General features: G+C 42.4%; 2 protein-coding genes across 2 annotated transcripts; one reads left to right on the top strand and one right to left on the bottom strand.

Annotated features, from left to right (window-relative positions):
- The first annotated feature begins 2,364 nt into the window (after positions 1-2,364).
- BCL2L15 (BCL2 like 15) lies at positions 2,365-12,355 on the top strand. The gene is given in 4 exon segments (XM_017975037.4): positions 2,365-2,682; positions 3,270-3,391; positions 11,849-11,917; positions 11,919-12,355. Coding segments are annotated over 4 exon segments (633 nt in total). The 5' UTR covers positions 2,365-2,555; the 3' UTR covers positions 12,234-12,355.
- Positions 9,390-10,201, bottom strand: LOC118143095 (protein lin-28 homolog A). The gene has a single exon (XM_035252506.2). It carries the CDS (start codon positions 10,137-10,139, stop codon positions 9,513-9,515), a length of 627 nt encoding a protein of 208 aa, XP_035108397.2. The 5' UTR covers positions 10,140-10,201; the 3' UTR covers positions 9,390-9,512.
- Positions 12,356-17,023: the final 4,668 nt, after the last annotated feature.

The following is a 17,023-nucleotide window of genomic DNA, read 5'->3' as shown; positions in this document are numbered from 1 at the left end:
TTATATCAACTGGATGATCTCATAAACATTGTTGTCTTTTATATATTGTTTTGGGAGTATGTCACAAATGTATTTTTTAGGATCCTTAAACTGTCAGTGGCTAGCTCTAATGTGAGAGGAGGTTGGCCTAGAATTTTCTCTGAGTGCCCTTGTGATGTTAGAGGTCTGAAGCCTACTTAGTAATAATGGAAGCTTCAGCCCTTTTGTCTCTAGAGAGAATGAGCAATAGATAATGACAACTGAAAATGGCACTTTAGGTCTCTGTCGTCCTTTTCTTGCTTCAATAACAACAACAAAAAAAAGAAAATGGCACTTTAACTACATGGGAACATAATTTGTGTTCTTACTCTAAAAGCAATTTATGATCATTTTGAAAAATTAAGACTTTTTAAGAGCAGTTTTAGGTTCAAAGCAAAATTGAAACAAAGGTACAGAGATTTTCCAAATACCCTCTGCCCCCACACAAGCATAATCTCCTGTTATCAACATCCCCAATCGAAGTGGTACATTTGTTATAATTGAGGAACTTCCCTCATCAATTATTACCCAAAGTCCAACTATCACCCAAATTCCTCCTCATCTTTTCATGTCTTGATAGCTCATTTCTTTTCAGCACTAAATCATGTCTATTTTCTGTATGTATCACAGTTTATCCATTTACCTACTGAGGGACATCTTGGTTGCTTCCAGGTTTGGGCAGTTGTGAATAAAGCTGCTATGGACATCCATGTGCAAGTTTTTTGTGTAGACAAGTTTTCTACTCCTTTGGGTAGATACCAAGGAGTATGGAGTATAATTGCTAAATCATATGGGAAGAGGATATTTGGTTTTGTAAGAAACTGCCAAACTCTTCCAAAGTGGCTGTACCCTTTTGCATTCCTACCAGCGATGAATGACAGTTCCTGCCCACATCCTCACCAGCATTTGGTTTTGCCAGTGTTCTGGATTTGGCCATTTTAATAAGTGTATAGCAGTCACATGCGTTTTAGAATGAAACAGAAAACATCAGATTGGCTTTGATATTTTGCAAGACAGAAATTCCATTCTGAACAACTGACTTACTGTTTATGCTTCAATCTTTTATTTTTGAGACGGACTCTCACTCTGTGTGGTCTCAGCTCACCACAACCTCTGCCTCCAGATTCAAACGATTCTCATGCCTCAGCCTCCCGAGTAGCTGGGATTACAGGTGCGCACCACCACACTCAGCTAATTTTTGTATTTTTTAGTAGAGATGGATTTCGCCATGTTAGCCAGGCTGGTCGTGAACTCCTGACCTCAGGTAATCCACCTACCTCGGCCTCCCAAAGTGGTGGGATTACAGGTGTGAGCCACCGCACCTGGCCTATGCTTGAATCTTTCATTAGTTGGAGCTGTTAATAACTTCAGGTCAGACAGGTTTGAATGATAAGTTTGCTGATAGGTTTGATTGCTGCTTCTGAGACCCAGACTCAAAATCTAGGTTTAGCTACATTAAGAAGGCAACCACTACAGTTAAGTGTCCAATCCTGAGTTCTCTTAAAACAATGATGGAGTCCAAGCCTGTTAGGAAAATCCTTTTGCTAGAGAGAGAATCTCCGGTCTCTTTCATCCTGGTCATTAGGCCTTGGGCTAAAAGGAGGACATTTAACATTTATTGTATGCCAGACAGTGCTAGGCCATTCCACATAATGTCATCTTATTTAATCCTTATAATTTCTCTGTGAAATATTTTGTATTGTCCCTATTTCTAATCCAAGTTGTTTCAGTTTCTTTTTTATCCTTCCCAGACTTTATATCTGCTACCCGTCCAACTAGAACAGTGTTATGCCTTCTTTTTGTATGATGAATGCCTACTTATTCCTCAGAGCTCATCTCAGATGTTACTGTTTTAAAGAAGCCTTCCCAGTCCCCTGGGCATGTTTCCCTATTACACTATCAAAGTCTTGATTCCCTGTTACACTCACTGATTAAAGTGCACTGATCTCCATAGCACAATTAACTATGTGATTAGTCATTTAATATCTTTCATTTCTGCTGAAGTATAAGCCTCATGAGCACATAACTGTGCCTGTGTCATTTTTCTATATTACTTGCAGTGCCATGCATAGTTCCTTGTTCGGTAAATAATTATTGTATGGTTATGGCAAATAAATTCCATAAACAGAAGTTGAATGCTGGTCCACTGTAACTTTAAAACCTTCCTTTAAATTATACCATATATAGGACCTAAGAAGGAAGCATTTCTTAATGAAATTACCCCAGAGGCTCTTCCTGAACCCTATTTCAGTTCTAGATTGGCTAATGATAAAAGTTATTCATTAATCTTACATGGTTAGGGTGTGGTCTGAGATAAAGAACTTGAAGTCTTTTAAGTAGATAATCCTTTCAGAGAAGTCTCATCTTTCTGCGGAGTCGTGTTCGAAGGAAGCTAGTGGGAAAAATTCCAGGACTACATGTCCAGTCAGGAAACTACAAGAGGTAGAAACATTTGTTGATTTAGTAGTGTCTTTAACTTCCTGCTGGGCTGAAAATAGCTTTTGTGGAAAAGCAAAACTTGGCAGCAGACCTCTAAAATGAAGAGCCCCCAAACTTTTGAGGAACAAACGGAATGCATTGTGAACACTCTACTCATGGACTTCTTGAGCCCAACATTGCAGGTTGCCAACCGGGACCTAGGCTGTGAAGATGAAGTAGATTCAGGTAAGGCTCCTGGCCAGAGGTGGTGATTGCAGGTCAATAAGAGTATGTTTTTGGTCGGGTGTGGTGGCTGACTCCTGTAATCCCAGCACTTTGGGAGGCCAAGGTGGGTGGATCACCTTAGGTCAGGAGTTCAAGACCAGCCTGGCCAACATGGTGAAACCCCATCTCTACTAAAAATACAAAAATTAGCTGGGTGTGTCGGCTCACACCTGTTGTCCCAGCTACATGGGAGACCGAGGCACAAGAATTGCTTGAACTTGGGAGGCAGAGGATGCAGTGAGCTGAGATCACCCCACTGCACTCCAGCCTGGGCAACAGAGTGAGACTTGGTCTCAGAAAAAAAAAGTATGTTTTATTTCCTTTAAGTTTCAAAAGGCAAACTCAAAGCTTTCAGCAACACCTGAAGTGAAAGAGATTCTCAATGAAGGGAAACTTTCTGACTATTGGCGTTGACAGAACATTTAAGTTCTTGGGAGATAATAATGTAAAAATTATTTAAAAGGCAAGATAACTTTTTCTCATTGCCCAGATTCCTGGGACTTGCCTTTGCTTCACGGATTGTAACAAATATGTTCCCTCTGTCATAGGGCAGTTTTGCTCTTTTGATGTAGCAATCATTGCTGGTCGCCTTCGGATGTTGGGTGACCAGTTCAACGGAGAACTGGAAGCTTCTGCCAAAAGCGTCATTGCAGAAACCATTCAGGGACAGGTGAAGTTTCTACTTTGTGCTATTGTTGCTGCTTTTTTTTTTCTATTTTAAACTTCCTTTTCTTACAACTCCCACACTACGGTGACTAGGAATGTTTTGTGAAAATATTTGGGGGCCTATATTCCAAGGAGGTATAGCAAGAATTCTCCAATTGCTAAAACCTAAGTTGTCTAGAGATGGAAAACTTTTGGCATAGGCTGACAAACATTCTGCTTGGTCTTCATCAGAGCTGTGCTTAGTGTGTGTAGAGCACATTGATAGTACTTTATTCTTGGCAAAGTATAATATCTTTTTTCTTTTTTTTTGACACAGGGTCTTACTCTGTCACCCAGGCTGGAGTGCAGTGGCGTGATCTCAGCTCATTGCAGCCTCAACCTTCTGGGCTCAAGAGATCCTTCCACCTCAGCCTCCTGAGTAGCTGGGACTTCAGGCAAGTGCCACCATGCCCATCTAATTTTTTTAAATGTATTTTTAGTAGAGATGGTGTTTTGCCATGTTGCCTGGACTGGTCTTGAACTCCTGAGCTCAGGTGATCCTCCCACCTCTGTCCTTCAAAGTGCTGGGATTACAGGTGTGAGCTAACACACCCAGCCTATGCATATTTTGATAGTTATTTTGTTGGGGTGGGCATCTTTTCCTCTCAGGGTCCAGCAGTGAAGTATATACAGGAATGATAGGCAGTTTACAAGTCTGATGCAATGAGGGATAAGCCCTACAGCAGCCCACTGGCTTTTCATCAGAATGCTGATTACTGGAAGTACCACTTGGACTCTGTATTAGATTTTAAGTCTAGGAGAGGTTGCTGATTTATGTCAACAATGACAGCTAATATTAACCTATCACTTACCATGTGCTATTATTATCTCATTTAATCATTATGTGCCTGTATTGGTTATCACGGAAGCTGTTACTGGTACAGCAACCTCTCCCCACCTGCATATAACACCACAAGAACAAACATCTAACCTTTTTTGTTCACTAACATATTCACACAACCTATAACAGTGCCTTGTGTATAATAAGTCCTCAGTAAGATTTCTGTGTTTTTTTTTTTTTTTTTTTTTTGAGACCAAGTCTCACTGCAACCTCTGCCACACAAATTCAAGTGATTTTCCTGCCTCAGCCTCTGAGTAGCTGGGATTACAGGCACCTGCTACCATGCCCAGCTAATTTTTGTATTTTTAGTAGAAACAGGGTTTTACCATGTTGCCGAGGCTGGTCTTGAACTCTTGACCTCAGGTGATCCACCCGCCTCAGACTTTTTTCCTCATTAAACAGATTTTTTTTGGCTGGGTGCCAGGGCTCATGCCTCCCAAAGTGTTGGGATTACCGGTGTGAGCCACCACTCCTGGCCCATCTGGGTGTATCATTTGAGGTCAGGAGTTCAAGACCAGCCTGGCCAACATGGTGAAACCTCATCTCTATTAAAAATACAAAAATTAGCCAGGCAGATCACTTGAGGTCAGGAGTTCAACACCAGCCTGGCCAACATGGAGAATCCTGTCTCTACTAAAAATACAAAAATTAGCTGAGTGTGGTGGCACATGCCTGTAATCCCAGCTACTAGGGAGGCTGAAGCAGGAGAATCACCTGACCCCTGGAGGGTGGAGGTTGCAGTGAGCTGAGATTGTGCCACTGCACTCCAGCCTGGGCGACAGAGTGAGACTCTGTTTCAAAAAAAAGAACCACACTCTTACCATTATGCTTTATTCTTCCTGCTGTACACAGTTTGGGTGGTATGCCTACACTACATTCAGGCAGAAGTGGACCTGTTATTTCCAGTTGCTTGCTCTGAGGCTATCCTACATAGTTGATAGCTGAGTTGACTTTTTTTCTCATTAAACAGATTTTTTTGGCTGGGTGCCGTGGATCATGCCTGTAATCCCAGCACTTTGGGAGGCTGAGGCAGGTGGATCACCTGAGGTCAGGAGTTCACCATGCCTGGTCAGCATGGTGAAACCCCGTCTCTACAAAAATTAGCCGGGCATGGTGGTGTGCACCTGTAATCCCAGCTACTCAGGAGGCAGGAGAATCACTTGAACTCGGGAGGCAGAGGGAGGTTGCAATGAACTGAGGTCTCGCCACTGTACTCCACTGAGTGACAGAGCAAGACCTTCTCTCTAAATAAATAATACAAACACAAATAGAAAAATTAGCCAGGTGTGGTGGCACACAACTGTAATCCCATCTACTCTGGGAGGCTGAGACATGAGAGTTGCTTGAACCCAGGAGGTGGAAGTTGCAGTCAGCCAAGATGGTGCCATTGCACTCTAACCTTAAAAAAGTATTTTTTGAAATAGCCCTAAACTCAGGAAAAAGTTGCAAGGTTCCAAATAATTTCTGTCTTGAATCATTTGACAGTAAGGAGTTGACATGATGTTTCATCAGCCCCTAATACTTTTATACTTCCTTCAAACAAGGACATTCTCTAATGTAACCAAATCTAACAATCAAAACCAGGAAATTCATTGATTCATTATCATCTAATCCTTAGATCTTATTCAAGTTTTGCCATTTGTCTCGATAGATAATGTAATTTATAGTAAAAAGTTGTAGGCCAGGGTCACAGATTGCATTTAGTTGTCACGTCTCTTTAGTTTCCTTCAATCTGGAATTTTTCCTCAGTCTTTCCTTGATTTTCATGATCTTGACACTTGGTCTGTCTTGTTGAATGTCCCTAACTTGTGTTTGTTTAATGCTTCTTGAATAAATTCAGGATCTGTACCTTTGGTAGGAATATCACAGAAGTAGTGCTATGTTCTCAGTGCATTGCATCAGCTGGCACAAGATTTCATTTTGTTCCAGTACTGATGTTAACTTTAGTTACTTAAGATGGTGTCTGTAAGGCTTCTCCACTATAAAGTTACTCTTTTCTCCTTTGTAATTAATAAGTGTTTTATAGAGAGGTACTTTGAAACTATGTAAATATCCCATATCTCATCAAAATTTCAATGCATTCATTTCTTATTAGCATTGGACCCATAAATTTTTACTTTATTCAGTGGATTATAATCTGTTACATCAGTATTTATTTAGATGCTCAAATCATCCAAGTTTTAACTAGCTGGAGTCCTTTCACTCTGGACGGCATCTCTTTGATGTGTCTCTATTATTATTTGAGTATTCCTTAATTTCTTTTTTTTTTTTTTTTTTGAGTACCAATAAGTCTTTATTCATTGTATTTTTCCAGGGAAAGGAGAAGGGAAGGGAAGAGTCAGCATGTGTTAATAAATGATTAGAAAATGGGAAAGGAAATAGCCAGTACAGCAAAATCAACCATCAAATAAACGCACCCAGTGATGGGGTCACCAGAGCCCAAAGGGGCTCGATCTCCTGCAGTTTAGGAATGAGGGAAAGGGATCAGGAAAAGAACAGACAGGTACAGGCTTTCCTACCCTCCCTCCCATAAATTCAAGATTTTACACAAAGCTTTGGTTTCTAGCAGTAAACATGGAGTTACATTCGTTCGTCTCCTATTAAACAATCTTGTGGCCACTTTGACTTAAGTTTCTAGCACCTGCATAAAAGTTTCTGAGTGATTTGGATATACATTCATATTCCCTTTCTTGGCCTCCTGACCCCACTTTCTATATGGAAGGCCCCCAATTGTATCTGCTTTAGGATTAAAAATTAAGTAAGTTTGATCCATCTAAAATACAGCAGTGTCTTTTTTTTTGTTTTTGTTTTGAGATGGAGTCTTGCTCTGTCACCCAGGCTGGAGTGCAGTGGCACCATCTCAACTTACTGCAACCTCTATCTCCCAGTTTCAAGTGATTCCCCTGCCTCTGCCTCCCGAGTAGCCAGGATTATACGCACATACCACCATGCCCGGCTAAGTTTTTGTATTTTAGTAGAGATGGGGTTTCACAGTGTTGGCCAGGATGGTCTTGAACTCCTGACCTCATGATCCACCCACCTCAGCTGCCCAAAGTACTGGGATTACAGGCATGAGGCACCACGCCTGGCCTACAGCAGTGTCTTAAGTGTTTGTCATGAATACATCAAGAAATGTTCGGCCGGACATGGTGGCGCACCAAAACAAATGTATTGGTCTTGATTCAGGAGGCTGGAACAAGGAATGGAGGGTTTCTAGCTTCTTCTGGATTTTCGCATACATTGTTTAAAACTTGTGGAGACACTCCAAGCATTAAATGTGTATGAGTGTGGGTGTGTAGGTTCTCTTTTGGGAGTGAACAGAAAAGAGGGCAGGATGGAAGACACATTTTTAGGACAGAAGATTTGGTCTGATAGGTAAAGAGGAATACAAAAGAAAGGATGGTTCAAGATCCCCACTTTAAGAAGAGGGCCCCCCAAACTAATGTTTCAGATCTTTTTGCCTGGTGCAGAACCTTCTGTCAAAGATGCTTTGGCTATTTTTCTCTCAATACAAAAAGAAGTTTGTAAACAAAACCCCAAAGAACACGGAGAAAGACCAATACATTATATTTACACAAACTAGGCCACCTAGCAATCACCAAATTAGTGAAGTCCTACAAAGCCCAGACAAATACAATAACTAGAGGGGGGCAGCATTTAGGGGAGCCAAGAACCCAGGATCAGACACACACCACCCAACGTGTTCTATTGCATTTGTCCTGTTTCAACACAGTGAGGTAGGTTTGCGGTGATCTCACAGCATGTAAACGAAACCCCCTTTCTCCTTTAGCCACCGTGACACTAGGAATCACTACTGCAGCAGGGCAGGACACCGGCCCCAGGCGCCACAAAGCCCTGCTCGTGTGTCTTCCTGGAACCCAAGAATTTCGACAGGTTAAGGATTTTAGACCCTACTTCATATAGCCGTCCCTTGACAGCACAGGACTAAGTAGAGGGGTACTGGTCTTAAAACTTATCCTTACCAACTCCGGTTTTATGAACACACACACGCTGTTGTGCATGGTAGGCCCCGTCTAATCTGGTGAAGAATGGATCTGGGATGTAAAGCCTGTCCTGTGCCCTAGGATTAGACAACCCTCACCTAATATTGGCTTCCTCTCTGGGCCTTTCACCTGGCCCAGCCTCTTCTAGCCTCTCTGCATCACCATTTCCTGTTTAGACTAATTTCCAATCTTCCAGTAGGAGGCAATCAAGTCATGGGGCAACCCAGTTAAAACCTAGTCTCCCATAAAACATTTTCAAGGCAGATGGGGTTTCAAGAGGACACTATGGCAGAAAAGCCAGCTGTCATTGGCAAAAATGAGGTAGTTCAATAGGCTGTGCACTCCAAATCGTTGCTCTCCACGGTGGCAAAAACGACATAAAGGATTCCTGCTGTGCACACCTGGAGCTGCTGCCGACTTACCCCTGAGATCACTCATGTACCTGAGAACACAGTGCAGGGAATGAGGGCCTTAGATTAAAATATACAAAAATACAAAACCAGAATATTTATATTAAGGAAAAAAAAAGTTAAAATGCACAAGATACGTCATTCGCACACAGCTAGTGCAGTTGGCATCCTGGAGAAAGTGGGACCCAAGGTGCAGTATCCAAGGGAGCAAATAAATCAAATCACATTGACCCAGAATGGGACGGGGTGAGTGTAGGGGCAGCAGGTCTGCAACTGTTCCCCCAAACACCCTTTTTGCCATCATCACTACCCATTGCTTGGGACAGTTGCCAGCACCCTATCCCAAAAATGGGTATGAGGATATAAGATGTGGGAAAAAAAAAACTGCCTTATTCCTGAGAGATTCGCTTCCACAGAATGTAGTGGCTTGGCTCCATGAATCTGGTCTTACACTTAATCATTTCACTCTGGCATGGGAATTATTATTATACCTTCTTCTTTAAAAGGAAAACCACTTCCCTATCCAGGCCACTTTCAAAAGCTGGAAATTCTGGGGATGGAGCCTCAGATAAAGCGTGCAGGTTGTAGGGTGATTCCCTCCTCCTGGTCACCCCCAGAACCCTCACTTGCGTTTGGACAGAGCATGGATGGAGTTCCTTTGACTCATCCTTTCCCCTGACCTAGAGGGAAGAAAGGGTGATGGTGTGAACCCCAGCCTGAGATATATGGCAGTGCCAACTAGCCCCAATGCACCCTATTCCCACTTTCTCCACTCTGCCTGCTCCTCGAAACTTCCTGATAGCAAAAGAATAGCCCCTCACCCACTGGGGCTCAATTCTGGGCCTCCGGGAGCAGGGCAGGGCTGTAGATTTCTTCTTCTTCCTCCCAAAAGTATGTTGGCTTTCCCTGTGCGCTAGGGGCCTGCTGGGCCTTCAGTGGACATGAGGCTACCATATGGCTGATGCTCTGGCAGCAGTGGCACTTCTTGGGCTGGGGTGGCAGCTTGCATTCCTCGGCATGTTGGTCTAGACCTCCACAGTTGTAGCACCTGTCTCCTGATCTGCGTTTCTGCATGTTCTTCCCCTTTGGCCGCCTCTCACTCCCAATACAGAACACCCAACCAGGTCCAGTGACACCGATGGATTCCAGACCCTTGGCTGACTTCTTAAAGGTGAACTCCACGGCCTCACCTTCCTTCAAGCTCCGGAAGCCCTCCATGTGCAGCTTACTCTGGTGCACAAAGACGTTTACTGGGGGGTCGAGCGCGACCCTGGCGCGGGCGGTCATGGACAGGAAGCCGAACCCCATGCGCACGTTGAACCACTTACAGATGCCTGCACCGTGCAGCAGCTGAGGCTCGTCCGCCGCCCGGGCCGCATCCGCTGGCGCCTCCTCTGGCGCCTCTTCTGCTACCTTGGCGCAGCCACCTGCAAACTGTTGGTTGGACACGGAGCCCATGGTAGTCGGCTGAGCCCGTGGCCCCGGGCCCCTAGGCGGGCGGCTGCTGGCCCCAGAGAAGTCCGAAGGCCGAGTATTCCTTAATTTCTAACAGAAGATCTTATACTTGCCTAGCCCCAAACTGAAATAAACCATTCTCTAGAAAGCTCTGGTTTCTTTTAATGGAGAATGATATTTAGAAATCAAGATCTAGGTGCCCTCCCACATGGATGTCCTTTTTAGCTTGTTTGGGTTCTGATATTCAGCTCTGACCACCCTTGGCCTCCCTAAATCCCCACAGGTCTTGCTTTGACCTACCGAATGGCTTTTGGATTCTATTTTTGAAAAGGAAAGAGGAAAAGAGCGAGCTACTCAATTATTTTAAATTAATTATTATTTTATTTTTATTTTTTGAGACAGAGTCTCGCCCTGTTGCCAGGCACCAGGGGGGAGTGCAGTGGCACAATCTCAGCTTACTGCAACCTCCGCCTCCTGGGTTCAAGCAATTCTTCTGCCTCAGTAGTCCCGAGTAGCTGGGACTACAGGCACATGCCACCATGCCCAGCTAATTTTTGTATTTTTTTTAGTAGAGACGGGGTTTTACCATGTTGGCCAGGATGGTCTTGATCTCTTGACCTCGTGATCCGCCCACCTCAGCCTCCTAAAGTGCTGGGATTACAGGCATGAGCCACCGCGCCTAGCCGTTTTTTATTTTTAATTATTATTTTTGAGACAATCTTGCTCTGTCACCTAGGCTGGAGTGCAGTGTTGCAATCATAGCTCACTGCAGCCTCAATCTCCTAGGCTCAGGTGGTCCTCCCACCTCAGTCTCCTAAGTAGATGGAACTGTAGGCATGTGCCACTATGCCTAGCTACTTTTTTAAATTTTTAATAGAGACAGGGTCTCACTGTGTTGCCCAGGCTGGTCTTGAGCTCCTGACCTCATGTGATCCTCCCATTTTTGCCTCCCAAAGGGTTGGGATTATAGGTGTGAACCACTGCACGTGGCCTTTTTTTTTTTTTTTTTTCTTTGCTCTGTCACCCTGGCTGGAGTACAGTGGTGTGATCTCAGCTCACTGCAACTCTGCCTTCCAGGTTCAAGTGATTCTCCTGCCTCAGCCTTCCAAGGAGCTGGGATTACAGGCCTGTACCACCACGCTCAGCTAATTTTTGTATTTTTAGTAGAGATAGGGTTTTGCCATGTTGGCCAGGCTGGTCTTGAACTCCTGACGTCAGGTGATATGCCTGCCTCAGCCTCCCAAAATGCTGAGATTACAGAGTGAGCCACTGCAGCCAGCCTCTTTTTTTTTTTCTTTTTTTAGCTTTAGAGTTTCCCAGACATTGCCTAGTCGTTCAAGCAGTACCTTTACAATTTGACCAGTTGGGCCATCACATACTTAATACTTTTCTTTCAAATTGTTTTTTATTCATTGTGTTTAACCTAAGCAAAGACCTGAAATCATGGGTTTGATGAACTACTTATGTATTTTCTTTTTTTTCTTTTATTTGCAGCCCCAGCTGTTGCACTACTTATGTATTTTCAAATGCCCATTAAGATAACAAAATATTAAAACAAAGATTATCCATCTACCCTCTCAGATTTCCTTAGATACCACCAATGGCACATGTGGCGCTGTTTTAGAAACAATCACTTTACTGGATCCCTGCGCCTGCAGCCTCCTGCACTTTTTGAGTGATACTCTATTGATACTTCCTTTGTCTTTCCTCAGGCAGGAGCTATGCTTCAGAGTACGGTGGAATCTCTCAGCAGGACCTGGTGTGGCTCAGATTCTAGCTTAGGTTTATGAGAGAGCCTTTCTGGCAGTGTCAGTGAAACTTCTTGAGTGTGTGGCTCACACAGCCCCTGAAGTGGTGAGACAGGTGGCTCTCTCCATGACGGGTATGATCAATGGGAACAGAGCCATCCGGGAGTTCATCCAGGGCCAGGGAGGTTGGGTAAGTATGTTGGGGCTCCTGGTTTTGCTAGGTATTTGCACTGTTTTTGTACTAATACCTGGGATTCCAATTCATGACTCTTTTTGTAAATTGGAAACCAACAGGAAAACAGGCTTCCCTACTTTGCGAAAATGCCTGGATTTTCTTGCTATGAAATAGTGGAGCAGAGAGAAGTTCAGCCTGTGGGAGCTGGACTCCAGAGTCATGCTACCTAAAATATTGCCTGCTGAATACTGTAAAGCTAATCTTCATTTCCTACACATAATCATCTATAAAGTATATTCATGGTAGAGTTCTAATTTCAGCCTGGCTTCGTTCTCTGGTAAATTTCTGGGTCTTTTTTTTTCTGTAACATCTTTATATGTATGTTAAGGAGTCAGAATCACCTTAATAGAGATCTAAGAAAAAACAGTCGGCCAGGCGCCGTGGCTCATACCTGTAATCACAACACTTTGGGAGGCTGAGGCGGACAGATCACAAGGTCAGGAGTTCGAGACCAGCCTGGCCAACATGGTGAAACCCTGTCTTTACTAAAAATACAAAAATAAGCTGGATGTGGTGGTGCGTGCCTGTAATACTAGCTACTCAGGAGGCTGAGGCTGGAGAATTGTTTGATCCCAGGAGGCAGAGGTTGCAGTGAGCTGAGATCGCGCCACTGCACTCCAGCTGGGTGACTGAGTAAGAATCTGTCTCAGGAAAAAAAAAAAGTAAAAAAAACAGTCTTTGCTGTAGTGGTGACTGTAGAAGGTGTTCTAAGCCCATGTTTTAGTAATCATTAGAACTTCTGCTGTCATAGAGCACCCTTTCCATTCCCAGGGTCCAGGAAAACCTTAATTAGAGCTACATTTCCTAAAGGTATCTGCAGATCACTTCCTGGTTTCTTAGGAAGTTCCTGAAAGCCATTCCTTTGACTGTAAGATTTTCATAGTCTTTCCTAGGAAAATCTGGAGAGCTGAAGAGGTGGAGCTATTCACCAGACTGAACATCACTTCCTTGTTTACTGATTGATTCCTGGCCATTCAAACAAACAAATCAACAAACAAACAAAAACCCACCTTTTTCATTTTAGCAGAACTGAACTTGGCTGAATAAGTTATTTTTTACTGATTGTTAAAGTTGGGAGCGGCTGCCAGAGGCCACCAGAGTTGTGTTTTTTTGTTTTGTTTTGTTTTGTCAACTTAAACCACAGGCAGAGATTTTCTACTTTCTGTTTTCACATGAGTTTTAATGAGGTTCTGTTGAAGTAATGACTTGTTAGTAGTGGAATTACAAGCAACAGGGCAGGCCTTTGCTGGAGATAATTTGAGAGAAAGGGAGAACTATGGAAACTATTCCTTAAGATTTAGCCCTGTCCTTTGGTAAGAATCTCGTCCACTAATTTTACAATTTAAAGGATTTCAGGAAGCTTTTGGGTTGAAAATCTTATTTTAAGTTGAATATTTTCATTCAAAATCATACCTAAACTTCATGTTAATTTCACCTGAGAGGGACTATTTTATGCATTTTAGAGATTGGAAGGAAAAACATCAACAACAACAACAAAAATTAAACAGTTGTTTCTACTAGGAAGATCAAAGAAAGTAAAAGTTACTGATTTTTACTGCTGCAGGATGCAGGAAGTGCTGGCCCACATGTAGGACAGCAAGGCCACCCCTTAGATGAAGCTAGCTGCATAGCACAGAGTTTAAAAAGTGTGCTTCACACACCACTTGAGGACCGTATTAAATTGCTAATTCACATCCTAGAGATTCTGATTCTGTAGGGGAAGGCTGGAGCCCAGGAACCTACCTTTTAAACAAGTTCCACAGGTGATTCTGATGTACATAGAGTATGACAGGCATCACTCTAGAGAATGGATTGACAAATTACAGCCCACAGGTCAAAGCTGGCCTGCTGTCTTATTTTATAAATAAAGTTTTATTGGAATAGAGCTACAGTCACTTGTTTACATGTTGTCCATGGCTGCTTTTGCTATACAATGGCAGAGTTGAATAATTCTGACAGATACCATATGGCTGGTTAAGTCCAAAATATTTACTAAATGGAATATTACATTACTACATCCAGCTAATTTATTGTGTTTTTAGTAGAGACAGAGTTTCTCCATGTTGGTCAGGCTGGTTTTGAACTCCCGACCTCAGGTGATTTGCCTGCCTCAGCCTCCCAAAGTGTTGGGATTACAGGCATGAGTCACTGTGCCCAGCCAATTTTTTTACTTTTTAAAGTTATGCTTTGGCTGGGCAGGGTGGCTCACGCCTGTAATTCAAGCACTTTGAGTGGCCAAGCTGGGTGTGTCACCTGCGGTCTGGAGTTGAAGACCAGTCTGGCCAAGTGGTGAAACCCTGTCTCTCCTAAAATACAAAAAATTAGCCAGGCGTGGTGGCACATTCCTGTAATCCCAGTTACTGAGGAGGCTGAGGCAGGAGAATCACTTGAACCCGGGAGGCGGAGGTGGCAGTGAGCTGAGATCCCATCATTGCACTCTAGCCTGGGTGACAAAAGCGAAACTCTGTCTCAAAATAAATAAATAAAAATAAATAAAGTTATGCTTTTTCCTCTATTCCTAGTTAAATCACAACAGTTTAGCAATTAGTCAATGAGATGTCTTGTTTCTCTTTAGTAGAAATTATATTTTTGGCAACCAAGTAAGATGCTTGTACTCCTTTGTCCCTTGTATTCCTATAAACTCAAGTTGATGAGTTTTGTGGTATTTGACTTCTTAGGCAAAATCAAAATTTTTACTTTGACTGTTGCTATTCTGTTTATGAAATAAATTTTTGTCTATGCATTTGAACTAAGTTTCAGCAAGGTCAATCTAAATTAAATAATTCCAACTCCCAGTTTTATCCTATGTTGCTCATAAAACAGTTTCAAGTATACCCCATTATCTGGAGATTTGAAGATACGTTGCCCATGGGGATTATAGTCAGCAAATGGGTTAAGCAGCTTTGACCCAGTTGTTGTGTATTTTAGGAGACTGTCTTAGGAGAGCTTAAGTGATTGGGCTGCAGGAAGAAGACACCGAAACCCAGGAATTAGAAATGGATTCAGATTGTCTGATTTGAACAATTTAGTTTCACCATAGGCTAATTATGTGACATTGGGCAAGTGACCTAATTCCTCTGTACCTTACTTTCTACATTTGTAAAATAGAGATGATTTGGTAACTTATAATAAGATTTTTGTGAGAGATAAATAAAACAATATACTTTGTAAAGGGCCAGTGCCTGGAATATTTTAAGCAATTTGGAACTCTATGTTACAGAGTTTATAAGATTCTAGCTTGTTTTTTCTTCTCTTCATTCAACCTTTCTCTCACAGATTCAAACCACTCTTAATGGCTTTACCTTTCACATTAATGTGAGTGATTCCTAAATATGATTTATTTGCCTTCTTCTCAAATCCATACCCACAGATGCTTATTATTTATTTATGTGTACCTTTCTTCACCGTACTCCCGCTTTGCCATACAACTAGCTCCAAACCTCAGTCATTTTTACCTTGTTGCTCTCTCTCCAGTCCAACTCACCCAAGCTAGTCTTTCTCATTTCCTTTTTGTCTCATTCTTCTACCGGATTTATTAGCAACTGCCTAAACTATTAAAGCTTCCTGGTTGGGCTTTTGATTGTTCTGTTTCTGCCCCTTTCCAGTCTGTCCTATATACTGCCATCAGATTGATCAAAGCTGTGGTTTGTCTACTGTTTTAATTCATTTTTAGATATGGTATAATTCGTTTTTAAATTATATACCATACCAATGAAGATTACAAGATGTAAACATTTTATCAGAAGGGGACATTTATTTTTTTAATCAAGAAATACTTTCCAGAAGCATTGCTTTGAATGCCATTCTTTTAAAATTCTTCAGTGGAACTTTTGAGGGTAATTAGATATGTTCATTATCTTGATTTGGTGATTTCATGGGTGATGATTTCACACCAACTTATCAAACTGTATACTTAATTGAGATGTGTAGTTTATTGTACGTCAGTACTACCTCAATAAGGTTGTTTAAAAAAAAAAAACAAAAACCTTCAGCAGCTCCCTACTGTTCATCAAATAAAGCCTGACTTTCAGTCTGATATTCAAATTCCCCCAGGATCTGGCCCTAACTGTCCTATATAGCCTTACTCAGTCATGATTCTCTACAATCCCAGTGCTCTGGTGAAACTGAGCCACTCACTAAAGCCGCCTTCCTGCTACTAGTCTCAGTGTTTCATATTGCTTTTTCTGAGGCTCTACCTATGGACATCTTCAAGAAGGTACATAGCCTTCATGGAAGAAGTGGCAATTCGGTCGGGTCTTGAAGAACAAGAAGTGGTCTTTGCCTCCTTGAACTTTTGTTTGCACCACTTTTATGTTTCTTGTCCAAAAAATGGCCTTAAATTGTAGTTATCTGTATAGTTACCGTCCCCACTAGAATAAAGGATCGTTGACTGACACAATTTGTTGTATACTTCTGTAGCACCCATCCTCTTCATTCTCTGACATGTATATCGATATTAAAAATATTCATTAAATGAATGAATAAATGGTTGACTCAGATGAGACTTCAAGTTTGATTATATTTGAACAGGATGCTAAGCTCGAAGAGTCCTGATGCTCTTTGTTCTTAAAACAGAAATGCTTTGGGTTTGGCGTAGTGGTTCACGCCTGTAATCCCAGCATTTTTGGGAGGCTGAGGTTGGTGGATCACCTGAGGTCAGGAGTTCAAGACCAGCTTGGCCAACATGGTGAAACTCCATCTCTACTAATACAAGTATTAGCTGGGCATTGTGGCACACACCTGTCATCCCAGCTACTCAGGAGGCTGAGGCAGGAGAATCGCTTGAACTCAGGAGGCAGAGGTCACAGTGAGCCAGATAGCACCATTTTACACCAGTCTGGGTAACAACAGCAAAACTCTGTCTCCAAAAAAAAAAAAAAAGAAAAAAGAAAAAAATGCTTCAA

The sequence above is a fragment of the Callithrix jacchus genome, chromosome 7 (assembly GCF_049354715.1).
Source record: "Callithrix jacchus isolate 240 chromosome 7, calJac240_pri, whole genome shotgun sequence".
Classification (NCBI taxonomy): domain Eukaryota; kingdom Metazoa; phylum Chordata; class Mammalia; order Primates; family Cebidae; genus Callithrix; species Callithrix jacchus.
Note: the sequence above shows the minus strand (reverse complement) of the source record. Positions and strands in the feature narration are given on the sequence as shown.